At 37.1% G+C, this 14,002-nt stretch overlaps 1 protein-coding gene across 3 annotated transcripts in view; it reads left to right on the forward strand.

Annotated features, from left to right (window-relative positions):
* The window catches only part of ctif (CBP80/20-dependent translation initiation factor), a 48,832-nt gene that overhangs the window by 16,883 nt on the left and 17,947 nt on the right, over window positions 1-14,002 (forward strand). For 2 of the 3 annotated variants that reach the window (XM_032569989.1, XM_032569991.1), the window contains exon 8: window positions 7,562-7,638. In XM_032569989.1, the coding sequence (XP_032425880.1) occupies window positions 7,562-7,638 (77 nt within the window). Of the gene's footprint in view, window positions 1-7,561; window positions 7,639-13,200; window positions 13,282-14,002 lie in introns of all 3 variants that reach the window. The other variant, XM_032569988.1, reaches the window with a different exon arrangement.

A 14,002-nucleotide genomic window follows, 5' to 3' on the forward strand; every position in this document is an offset into this window, starting at 1 on the left:
GGCCTCTCTGGAATGTCAGCCTGCACGCACAATAACCCTGCCTTCATGTCCAATCTCAGTTCGTAATGACAGAAGCATCCAGAGGTCAGGGAGCAAGTAGTTGATCTGCGCATTCATGTCACGTATAACAATGATGGTTTAAAAAATTTAGACATGAAACCAGCGAGCATGCAATTAAGTGCTCTATTTATTCAAAATACTACTTTTTCTTACTGTTCATAGAATACGAAATTATGATATATTATGCTTTAAGAGCGCTGATGTGTTATGACTTTGCCTAAAAGATATGCCAATATTTTGTCAGGAACAGATAGCTCTTAAGCTCAACTTGAGCTGACAGCAATGCTAGTTTTGCAGCACTGTTTACTGATTTTTTGATTATTATTTTTTTGATCGAAAGTCATTCAGGCAACTGTGCCGGTGGAGGGGAGTCACTTCAGCTCAGTAAGTGTTCCTTCAGTGTGTGACAGGATGAGTTGTCTTCTAGCCCTGTCAACATGAACTCGGATAATAAGCAAAACAGATTGTCTGCTGTGTGTGCACCTCCTATGCACAGGCACAGAGTCTTTGCTGAAGAAAAATTTATATTGTTCTTAAGGCATCTTGAGGGAAGTGAAAACTGTATTCAGTGACATATTTCCGGATCGTTTCCATCGGATACCTACAGTGAGATACAGTCTTCACAGAGAGCACAATATAGTCATAATAATAAAAATTATATAACAATTGAAATTTTTCCACAGTTAGTAAAGCTTACTTAACTGCATAGATTTGCTCACAAAAACTTCAAAATATATTTACATGGTTTTTCAGACACACAGTACTTATTTCTTTACTCCAAAGGAAGAAAACATTTTGAGAAAAAAAAGTTTTTAATTAAGACCAATTTGAAAGATATGAGTTTTATTATAGTTGTGTCCAATAACAACCTGTCTTTTGATGTTCTGAACTCTTTGACTTCTTGAATGATGACTCACTTTGTTACGAGAACATTCATGCACAATAACATCTAAACCGTTCTCTTAAAAAAAGAAAGAAAAAAAAAGAGCCAAATTTAGAATTGCTTCTTCATTTATTTGAACTTGAGGCCAGTAAGGCAACCCAACTCGTCATTAAATGTGGAGTGAGCCACAGAATTAGCCAAGGACTGGAGGGAGTCGGACGAGAGGAGGGGAAAGTGGCTGGCCACTGAGGACGCATCCGGTGTGTGAACAAAGCAGTGACTGGGGAACAAAGCCGGAGTCTGGAGCTGAGATGTTGCAGACTGGTCGGCCCCTCAGTCTGGAAGTGTACGTGCTGCAGGGCAGGACTTCAATTCTGAAGGGATGCTGGGGGCAGGGAGACTTGCTGTGGGTCTGTCTGTCAGCTGCCAGTTTGGCTAGCACCTTTATTACCCTCCCAATAGATGGATTTTACGCTCCCAATGGATTTCAGCTTATCTAAATCTTCCTCCTTAATTTCTTTATGTATTGTTATTTTTTATCATCAAACACCTCACCTGGCTTTGTTTCTCCCTATTCATTGTTTCCTTCACTTCTGACCGTCATCATTTGCTTTGAGATCTGCCCTCTTCCCTGTTCTCCTTTATGGCGTCCTTCACTTCTCCCCTCCATCCTTCATATGTTGGTGGGCAGCAGAACAATGTCCAGGGGGTCATGGTGACCGGTGTCCCCCTCCCTTTGGTAACTTCCCACCATTGTTCCTACTTCTGCTACTTATTGGCTCCTCCACTTCATTAACCGCTCACACACTGACTTAATCACCACCGTTCACGTTTGTCTCCAGGATCTCAGCATGAGGAAATTCTGCAGACCTGAGTACCTGCATGTAAGCTGGATACCTAACAATGCATGTGTGACCAGTTACATGGAAATATTCAGTAACTCCTGATTGGTGACTTGCTTTTTACTTAAAAATAGAAACAAGAATAGATGGATTGCTGTGAGTTCAGTACAATGCTCTCTCTTATTATGTCCTTGTAACAGATGGAGGACTAAATTGTGGTTTGTTGGCTTTTGTTACCTTTACCATGCTAGTAATAATTTGGTAAGGGTTGTATAAAAATTCAGTATAAATTATTTTACCTAAAATGGCACGCACTATGTATTTTATGCGTGAGGCCAACTGACATGTAATCAGCAACGAAACCGTTGTCTTCTAGATGATTGAGGATGTGGATCCCTTTTTCGATTCTTTGCGTAAAAGATTTTCAGCACCTTTGAAGATGTCTACAAATTTCTTTGAACTGCGGGGCATCCGCAAAGTGCATCTGCGATTGGAATAAATTACACTAATAAACATTTGCTGTTAGCCGCAGCTTGAAAACATTTAACATTCGTGTGGAAAACATTGTCCACTGTATTTTTACTCGGTGCTATTCCGTAACTGGAAAAACATGACTGGAAAAATGGAAGGGTTCACACAAATATTGATGCTTTCTGAGATTTTATAAGGAAAAGATAAGGGTACAGAAACACAAACTAAAGGCAAAGCTGTTGCTAATTAAAAGTTAGATTACATTTTCGAAACTAAAATATATAATTTTGTATGGATTTGGTTAAGTCAGTTTCACAAATAAGAAAGGTGTTTTAGGATGACTTTAGGATACTTTGGTAAAGTTATTAAGAAATAGTATTGGCATGCAATTGATCTTTTTTTTATCACCAGTACATCAGCTTCCTAATAAAACATTGCTAGAATACCCTCACACGGAGTAAAACATAGCTTCGCCACTTGTATGTAAGGCTTATCTGAGCCGACACATACAGTTGCTGCTGTCTTGAAAAAAACTGCTGCAGCGATTGGCAAATATTATCATTCTTACACTCTGTTTTTATATAATTAATCTGGAAAAAATATTTCAGTATAGTTTAAGATAACTATTTGAAAAACAGTACTGTAGCAACAGATCAGTTTGCAAAGCGGATGACACTACCTGGCCAAAAAAGACCAATACAGTTTTTTTTTTCAACACTGTAAAAACACTGTAAATGGAACCGAAATGCACAGAATTGTGCAACACCTTGTTGAAACAATAATTACTGAGACCATTAATTAGATTTTTAAAAATTGTTTAATAAAGTTCCAAACCTTTTGGACCTTTGAATATTTTGATAAGCACGTCAGAAGAGGACGCGCTGGTTTCAGCCTCTTGGCGGCTTTCAGTTTGTCACCTACTGCCGAGATCGACTGAAAACCTTCCGCGATCGACTTACTGAGCACCCCTGCTTTGAGGTCTCTCTAGTCCACACTTTTCTGTTTCTTTCTTTTTTCAAAACTTTACTTAAACTTGTGCAACTTCTTCAACAGATGAGATTTACAGCCTGATCTACAGTCACATTCAGCAGGTGATCAGTGATGAAAGAGAAGCATGTGAGATCCTGACATCTATGTCTTATTTATTATGCAATCTGAGGCCTTAGCCACAAAGGAATATACAGGTACTTCAAAGAAAGAAGTAGGTGGCGACAGGAGACAGGCCATCGTGGGATCAGAGTGTCAGAGAGTGAAAAAGGAAGAAAAGACCAGTGGTGCCCTATAGAAAAGCAATCTCTGCTGAAGCAGCAGCTTTCAAATACACAGAGCTCAGTTGGCATCCCTCAGAGTGATGAACAAAGACATCGATCATACATCCTCTGCTCGTCTGATGGGGTGTGTGCGCGTGTGTGATCTGGTTTGCTTTAGGTTTCAAAGAGGCTGAATAAAGAAGATACAGCTTTTGAATGTAACTCATTAAAATCCATTTCTAATAGATTAAACACTTTTTATGTTTTATATTTACTACAATTAAATAAAGAAAAAAAGATCACTCGATTGTGACAAATGGAAGGAGAAATTATTCTGACCTTGTATCAGAGTATGCGTTACAACTCCCTTCATGTGCTTCGCTACGTGTTTGCTATCTTGTATGTACAGCCTCCCTCATAGTCATTCTTGCTGTTTCTCTCCCCTCAGTTCTCAAAGGTCTGTCCTGCAGTGCCACCCCCGGGGTAGTTTTAAATTTATTGCTTTTGGCCGATGTCCTTGGCAACATAAATAAGCCTGGAGAAACAATGGACTAACTGACTGAGGATCATACCAGAATTGTTACGCATGAGAAGCGACAGGAAAGCATTCAATCCACTTTCCACTGCTACTGCAGTGAAAGTTCACTAATCATTATTTTCTGTTTGTATTTTTCACATTTCCATCTCCAGGAGCTTTTCTCATTTCCTAACTTTCCTTCCTGGCCACTTATACCCCTGCCACACTACTGATTGACTCAATAGTGCAACCTGAGTCATTTCCAGAACCATGACAAAAAACTCTTTGAAAAATTCATACCTCTCTCGACTATTTTCAGATTATCTCACCTGATTATCCTTTTAACAGCTAAATCTGGGTTTACTTTGAATCTCATTGGGCTGTCACATTGGTTCATGTTTGGCCAAATGAGATGATGCAAGATGACAATATCTATAGTTACCTTCTACCTTTTATCTGAAATCCTCTCCCCTGCAATGTTACTCAATATTTCAACTTCATCTCCAGGCGCACCCCAGCTACACTATTTGACACAAAGACACACAATGGCCTGGGTTGTGAAGTTGGGAAAACTCTTTTTGGCCGTTGACTTAATTGTATGCCATTGACTTAATTGTATGTCATTGAGTGCCAACTTCCACTCAATGATTAAAAAAAAAAACAGTCAGAAATATTTCTTTCTGAATTTTTTTTATTAAGTTGTTTGTATAAAAAAAACAAAAAGTAACACAGGTGTTTGTAAAGCCAGAAAATTTTCTTTTGTCGATTTTCTACCATCACTCTCCCACTCACAATTTGTACTCCCACCCACCCCTGTCCTTGTCATGTCCACAGTGGTCATCCTGTCTCCTTGGAGTGTAGAGGTTCCCTGGCAGGGGACCAGGGCAGCTCATGGCTCCTTTGATCTACACAGCATTCGCTGCTACCTGCAGATAACCTATTCTCACCCACAGTGTGTTCTCTTTGAGCCAGTTTTACATAATTTTCTTGCCGACGCTGGAGTGAAAAAGTATTCGCTCCCTTTTCTATGTTTTTTTTTGGGTCACATTTTAATCCTCCAGCTCAAATACAAAATGCCATTTTCAACTGGTGAGATTTTATTTGATGACATTTTTCTGAACATGTCATCAAACCACAAAAACAAGCAGAGAAGAATGAACCAAAATACCTTCATATAAATGAAATGATTTGCGGCCAAATGTTGTAGACACTCTTTGGCCGTGCTGCCAAGTGTTGAACAGTGAGTTGTGATGTTTAGGGAGCACTTACTTTATCTCATTGGGCAAGGTTTTTTAATAAATACACCATAATTTGCAAACTGCTTTTTGTAGTTAAGGGTTTTTGCGTGATAGTAAAATTTATTTCATCTGGACATTTAAGAGGGACAATAAAAATAATTATATCTTCACTGATTTTTGCAAAACAAGAATACAAAATATAAGATTTACAGGTTTATAGATTATTAGTATTTTGTATTGCTGTGTTGTTTTACACGTGTATTTGATCAAATCTAAAAGAAATTGCAAGTTTTCAATTTGCTCTAAGTGATAAATGATATCGCTGGTCACATAATGTTTTTTGTGAAAATACAAAATTCAATTAATTTTGGAAAACATTATAAGCAGATAAACTTTATCTATAGAAAGTCTTCATGCAGTTTTGGAAAGTAAGGGGTTTGAGTTAAGTATTTCAACACCTGAGGGGATCTCAGAAAATAAAAATATTTTCTGTCCCATGCTATATTTGCTTCTCAGTCCATTCATCTGATATTCATTCCTCTCTCTTATCCATCTTGAAATCGATGCAATAGACTGTCCTCTGTTGCTACATGCCTTAGGAGAGATTGCAGCAAAGTCGATGGCTCTATGAAACCGGCTGGGTTACCTTAGACAAGAAACTTTTTAACAATTGCAATAATAAACTGAACTTTTCTTAATTGTTTTATAACAAGGATCATATTTAATTTTTTACTTACAATTTGGATATTTCTGTTTAGAAATACCTTTTTTTGTAAAATGTCTTGAGCTTAGACTTATGGTTCGCCACCATACATCTTTTCAGGTTGAATCAGCCTGGGAAGTCTAATCACTTCAAATATCTTTGCAATCAATTCACTATGAACTTTTATGTTTATATTTTAAAATGCACTAATAGGTCCATAAACTTTGCAAATTGCACTTTGAATAAAAAAAATGCAGTTTTGGGGGAAAAATGTATTTATCATTTAAAATTAAACAACTATATTTCCATCCTGCAACTGCATACACAGTCCTATAAGCTAGTACACCTTGTAGGACTATCTTTGCTGAAAGCTATAACTTGAAATCAGAAGTATAAATTGTAATCCTTTCTTAACAGCTTTGAAAAATTATTTGTCAAGGTTTCCAGCATGTTAAAGTAAATCAAGGCCAGCCTCTTACATTTGGGACTTTGCATACTTTTTTTTTTTCTTGCTCAATCACCATCTGTCTAGTTTTAATCTGTTACTGGGGCCAGACGACACCTTTCTCTCAGTGCTCACCTCTCATGTAGCATGTCTTGAACATTACATTGTGTGCACAGCTGTTCATGGTCCGGTTCATTTATGCACTCATCCTTTTCACAACACTGTTCGTCATCTCACACTGCATGTTTACTCAACAGGGCTAGTCCTAGGCCACTCATAACCATGGTAACAGCACATAGTGGTGATGAGCAAAGGAAAACTGGGTTGTTTGACTGACAGAGCCAATGTTTTATGGATGATGGATTTCATATTTCCTTTTCAGAAGAGGTGAACTGTAAAAGCGAGAGGAAATATCCATCACACTGTATTCCATCAGTGGTACGAATTGCTCTGCCTCTTGCCGGAAAAAAATATTAAATTTAGTCAAATGAAAAATGACTCATTTTGATGTGACTTAGACCTGAGAACTCCTCTCACCTAGTGCCAAAGCATCAAGCTGTTAGGAGTATATTTTACAACATTTTTCCGTTTTTCCCCTTTTTTTTTTAAATAATGAAAAAATGTGCAGGGGAGGGACTTTCTTGTGGTCTCTGAATATCATTCTGTGAAACAGAAAAAGAGCAATATGAGTTATAATGGTGCCTTTTTGCATCCAGTTTTTGCTTGTGTGATTGTATTTGACCTTGCATCTTACTTGTTCAGATAATGTTCTCTCAACAAACATTAGATCTCAGATCCACATCTGTCTGGTGATAAGAATTGGCAATTCTGTCAATGTTCAGCTCACCTGTTGTCAGGAAAGACTTCATACTCCTAATGCCGTATTCATATGTAAAAAAAAAAAGAAACACTAGGTGTAATAAGTTGTAGACATGAAAATCTGTCCACAAATCTAAACTCTCTTTTAAGGACATCTTCTGGTTTGGATTTAAAAAATGCAATAATTTACTTGCATTATTGCCAGCATATTCAATGGAAAACCGAGGAAAAGCAAACAAGAATGTTCCAATTAACATTTAAATGTATTTCCAGTCATCAACATTGCTAGTTTTTACAGCAACTTTCTCTTACACCATGATTTATTTCTCACAGGTCTTTCCACCCCTTCCTAATGAGGCCGAGATAGCACACACCAAAAAGCTCTTCCGACGCAGGAGGAACGACCGACGGTAATGTTTACCCACCATGCATATGCCTGCACACACACATACACATGCACCAAAACCTTTCTCAGACAGAGAAATGCTGGAATCACAGCTTAAGCATGTGTGTCTCCACAGCCACAATAATGTCTGGAAAAGAAAGCACACTCCAGCTCGGTTTCTCTGTCTGATTTAATAGTCCTGCTTTGCAACCTTTTACCTGATTCAAAGTGGATTTTTTTATACTGGTTGTATTTTCTGTAAAATCTAATTTTCCCAGGTCAAGTCTGACTTCACTGAAACTAGTGAAAGGGGGGAAAAAAATATCCCTTTCACTCCCTGCTCTGATGTCACTGGAAAACCGTTCTTTAGTTGCTAAGATACAGGCTAAAGAGAAAATATTTTGGTTGTATTTGTGGCTTTAAAAGAGGAAATTATATCTAAACCAAATGGACAAAAACACTTTAATTCCTGTTTTTAAGTCCAGAGAATAATTGCGTGTCTCCTGTAAGCTGTTGTGTTTGCTGTACAATGAGCACAGCGCCGGCCTGGTGGAAGGAAAAGAACAAAAATATCAACATAGACCAATAGCCGCTTGCTTAGGTTTCACTCTATTTGTTTTGTGTAGTGGAAGCTGTAACAGGAGACCATCCTGTTTTCTTCTGCTCACTGCTTTGTGCACACTTCATTGTACTTAACACACTTCATTCAAGTTTTACATAATATTGTGCATCTTTGTTTGCTGTATTCATGTTTTTAAGTTTAGCTGTTGCTGCCAAAACATTTTAAAGTGAATTCTAGTTAAACACTAAAAGGGCTAATGGAAGTTTTATGGGGATTATTTACTTCCTTATTTACTTCCTTTATGCTAGCTAGTGACCATCACTTGCTGTGTTCTTTTTTTAATCAATATTATACAAAACTATGACAAAAAATGGTATATGGTTGGTGGATTAAATAAATACATTAAAAATAAAAGATGCATAGAAATAAAGAATTGCATTTAAAAAAGGATTCCTGTAAACTATAGTACGCAGAGTGTTTCTTTGCATAATTCTGCAAAATCAGATTATTATTTAGGACTGTGATGTGAAAAGCAGTGCTTCCCCACCTAATTTATATAGCATTTACAAAAGTTACAGATTCAAAACAAGTAGATCTGTCATAGTCTTCTTACCCAGAATAGTTTCCTCCAGTAAAGAGCAGTTGTTTGGTGCTGCCTTGTTATTACCAGTTTTCAGAAAGTTTATTGCTATTCTTAAGCTAATGCATAAAAAAAAAAGGAATAGTTGATTTTATAAGAGACTAGAGCGTTATGTCTGAAGAACTGCAGAATGCAGGCTAGCAGATCAAGCTAACGGGTCGGGTAATTTAGCAGCTCTTGTCCTATCATCTTATCAGACTCTAGTTTTACTAAAACAAAGCAGAGCATCAAGAAGTGCTAATATTGGACACAACAGACTTATTTACATAAAAGCTTTTCCTAAGTTCAGCTGTTGGTTCTTCCAGATGTTGCTTTAGTGTTGTACCGATGTGTACATCTCTAAATATTGTCTAAATCTACCTAATGTTTAAGCTGAAACTGAATTTAATTTTATATCACCACTTAATATAAAATTAAGTGGTGATATTCAGTCACTTAAGACTGAATATATTATCTTAATCTGGAATAATTTATTCTTATGTCATTGTAAGAATTGTAAATGTATATATGAGATTATTCTCATTTCAACATAAATGTGTCCTCTCACTCTCCATGTGTTTATGCATCACAATAAAAAACAAATTAAAAAATGTTTAAGCATCATTAGAGCTGAAATAATATATTATTTTCACAGCAGCAATTTATTCAGTTTTTTGCTTATTTTTTTTTAAATAAAAGCATTTAGATTATGTTGCACCTTTCTGTGTTAATGTCATGATAATGGTTATATAAATGTTATGCCTAATGTGTAGACACCATACAGGTGTAAGAAGAAAACAGACATGGCTATGATGAATATAACCATTATGTTTCTGTTCCATCCATCCGCCCCAATGAGAAACAACTTCAGTATCATAACATTGTGAATATTGTGACCTATATTCACAATATTCACTGAGCAGCAAGAAGACATCAGGATATCAGTTACCCTAATATTTATCATTACTTCATCAACATACTAGATATTATGGTTTTATAATTTGCCAGTCAGATCGGGCCACGTCAATAATGCACTTTGGGATGGCGGCACAGAGGCATGTTGGGAGGATAGCCTGGTCAAGACTAGGGTTTGGCTCAGACAGCGGCAGAGCCATCAGCATAAAGAGGGCAGTCCATCATCACATGAAGACAGACCCAGGCGGTATTAGGGCAGGCAACACCAGATACCTCAGGAAGGTTTTGCACGAAAGCGAGACAATAAAAGTTAGGCCTCAACTGTGAAACGAAGAAGCAAGTCAAGAACCAAGTTGTTGCTTCATGTCTTTTTTGCTTTTTTTATGCAAATAGATGCAAGTTGTCACCATCCCAACTTATATTTTATAATCTCTTACGCAGATGACTTCTTTACCTGTTTAGAAGATCAGGGTATTGGTAGATTTAGGTAGTTTCTCTTCACATTTACATATCAATTTGCTTCAACAGCTCAGCTTATTGTTTAATAGTACTTACCAAATTCTTTCTCTGAGAAACAGTAGAAGAAGTACCACTGATGGTTCTCGTACCACATTTTGAGGATTATGGCCTTAGATCACCGGATAGTCTTTTCACTTTCTTTCTCTAAACCTTAAACTCATGTTTCTTTATTCAGATGTGCCAACACGCTGTACTACAGTAGCCAGTCTAAAGAAACAACTATTGGTTTTCTCATACTGAAAAGAGGCCCTATAAGACTTTGCAAATCAATTGTTGGGGAAACAAAAAACAAATGGATAATTATAGGGTCCGAGGTTATGAAAGGAAGGGTGAGGCAGAGGTGTGCACAAATAGGACTTGGAAAAAGTCATAAAATATTTGGCCTTACAGTAAATCATTATTCCTAAACAAAGTCAATATTTTTAAAGCCCTTTGGAATCAAAAACAGGATTGGGGGATATAATCAAAGCGCATTTGGGTGCGAGTAATGCATGATTTTGGTTCAGTTGTTCTCATTAGCTGCAGGGAAATAAAGCTCTAATATGCACAAACTGTGCATTTTGCTATGAAATGCATCATAAAATTGAAATTCCTGGTTAAAGTATTCATCTCAACATTCATTCGCCAAATAGCCCAACTAGCCTAACTTTTCTATTCTAGAAGCTGCAGACATAATTTAAAGTTTAACAACAGTAGCTTGAAGGCAGTAAAGAAAAACCACAAAAAAATGTTGCGCTTGGGTTGGATTTTGTGTTCTGTTGCTTGCTATACATCAACACAACAGGGAAAAGAGGAGAAATGGTCTCAGCTAAACTTGGTGGAAAGACATGATGAAATATGGAAGCAAAGTATTGATTCGTCGACTACATGTTTGAAACATGAGGGGTGTATCGAACAAATGACCAGCAAAGGGAGCAGACTGGGAGACTGAGTAAAGGAAAAAGTGTGGGCTGGCTGTGGCAGGATGGAAAAGAAAGAGGAGGCAGTGCATGTGTTTCTACTTTAGTAGGCACGTCAGGCAGGGCTGAAATTAGTTGTGATTTACAGGAATGTGCTGGTTACTGTTTTTTTTTTGTTTTTTTTTTTGCTTCAGAACAGAAGAGAAGCAAAGCTTTGGAAAATGAGCAGCCTTCCTCACTCTTTTCATTCTTTTGTAATTGTTGGTAGCTTTTCTAAGGTGTTTTTTTGGACATTGTTTCAAGAGGAGCACTTTGTCTACAACATTTTTGTAGTGTTCTCGAAACTGATTGAGTCCAACTTTAGCAACAGTACTTACACAACTGCCTGCACCAGTCACAGTCCCTGCAACACTGCCTCGTCTGCTGCTTTTTCCAGATGATGCATGCCTGCCAAAAGTTACACACTCAAATAAAAAAAATAATTTTAAGACAATATGCAGGATATTTGTATACAATGCCCAACTATATTTGTTTGTTGAAATCTGCATTTGCCTTCTGTTGTTTTTTTCAAAAATTAAGTAAGGTCTAATTAGCTTAAACCTTACAATGCTGTGAAATGGTTTTTGCATCAGTTGATCTTTTTCATATTTTGTTACAAGCACTAAGCTTGTATGTGATATGTTTCAACTAGCATTGCATCTGGACCACTGAATCAATATTCTGTGGTTTGCACTTTTGCTGCATTTACAGCTGCAAGGCATTTTTGGGGTGTTTCCTCCAGTTTCACACATTTAGGGTTTAAAATTTTCACCTTTTTCATTTGTATGGAGAGTCTGCGATCATCAGCTTGCAAATAATGTCCTTGATTTTCAACTAGATTTAGGTCAGTACTTTGTGTGATTCTAACACATAAATATGCTTTCCTGTTGTGTGTCTGGCCGGAAGGAGGTTCACTGCTCCAGTGTCAGGTTTTATTTTTTTTTGCATCCTCTGCACAACTCGTATTTCTCCTGTCAAAAAATTCTCCCACCTGAGCTGTGGATCTCTACAACCTGGTGTTGGCCTAACACATAAAATACTAAAAAAATGCCCTGAAATCTGTGGTTGTCTTGTATTAACGTTCAAATGCTTTAAGTAATTATGATTCTATGTCAACTTCATCAAGACTGCTTTTGGGCAGAAAACAACTCCTCCCGTGGGTCGACTGATCTCATTTGTCAAGTTGCGTTTGTGGTTGTCTTAAAACGCAAATTTCTTTTCCTTTGTATTTTAAAGGGGATTGACTCATTTGTAGCTTTGTTTAAAGACATGTTCTGCTCAACACTGTATCATTCTACAGTGTAAGCTGAATCTACTGGCATATTTCTCATTTCAGTTCATTAAAAAAAATCCACTTCCTTCTTTGTTTTCTAGGCTCTTCCAGTAAAAAAAAACAAAAAACAGCATTTATGTGCTTTATTTCTGACAGGGATTCTTTAAAGATATTATGTTGAAATTCTTCTTGCATGAATGCACCCAAATTTATTTTCCCTTCAAAATTTTAATCTTAAAATGTAATGATGCAAATGCTCAGCCAGGCAGCTGAAATCCTTCCCACAGTGCATTAAGTTAGTGTTTTGTGGCCTGTGAAGAGCCTCGACCAAGTTATTGACTGTCTGGCCTGCAGACATCTCTTCCCCCAGGTCAATCGATTCTCTTGTCTGGGTCAACCAGTGGTTCTATGAATTCTCCTCCTGTACACAGTAAAAGTCATGATTGATCATTTTTATCATGCTCACCCTCCCCTGACCATGTCTGCAAGTTAATTTCATCTTTTATGTAGAATTCTTTTAGACTCCCTGTTTTGTGTGACCTTACCAACCTGTAGTTTTTTGTTGTTTTTTTTCCCTTATTTGCTTCGCTTTTTCGCCCCTTTCAACCTGTTGTTTTTCTCCTGTTTTCCATGAAAATTCCATGAAAATTCTCCGATTTCCTACAAAATTTACTTTGACTTTACTCCACTCTTCACCCGATTTAATCTTTCCATCCTTCCAATCATCTGCATTTTGGCACACCCTCCTCTCCTGCTTGTAGAACATTTGATCACTTCACCCGAGAGCAGTTAACCATACTTCTGCCCACTGGCCCCGGGGAGAAACGACGAGTCTCAGCCAGGTTAGTGGCAACTTAAGTAGGATCTCAAAAGGTAAAGTAACTTTTGAAAGTATCCAAACCTCTGGAATTTGTGCAGCAGTTTTGTGAAGACCTCAAAGGTTTAGAATCTTAGAAAACAAACTACGTCACTATTTAACGTTTAAATAGTGAATCAGCTGAAACTTGAAAGTGTTTTGAACACACTCAATATACCCATGTGTAACGCATGGTGATGGTGGGGAAAACCTGTCAAAGGCTACATAAATCCAACAGAACAACAACCTTATATTGAAAGCTAAATATGACAATTGTTATGTGTGGTTTATATCAAAGACTTTCACTGTGATATTCATGGATTTTTGACTGGGCTTGTGTGATCTTGGTAAGAAGAATGAGCGACTGCATTTACAACTGAAATTACAGAGAGAAATGGCTGTATAAACAATTGACTTACAAGTCTGAAAATTTGCAAAAACCATGAAAACTAGCTTAATTTTTTTCCTACTTCCTAATTATGCTCTACTTTGCATCGATCAACTATTTAACATTCTAATAAAGTACATTGAAGTAATGGGCCAAAATTTCAAGAGTTTAGGAAGTGTGAATAGTTTTGCTAATTTCTATTAATGAGGTCCAGATACATTTTTGGCAGATCTCTGAAAATGACATTTGACTTATTTCTTAATCAATTTGAAGAATATGTACTTCAATATGTCTCAGTCTGGCAACATCCAACACTGCA

This window comes from Xiphophorus hellerii, chromosome 8 (assembly GCF_003331165.1).
Source record: "Xiphophorus hellerii strain 12219 chromosome 8, Xiphophorus_hellerii-4.1, whole genome shotgun sequence".
Taxonomy (NCBI): Eukaryota; Metazoa; Chordata; class Actinopteri; order Cyprinodontiformes; family Poeciliidae; genus Xiphophorus; species Xiphophorus hellerii.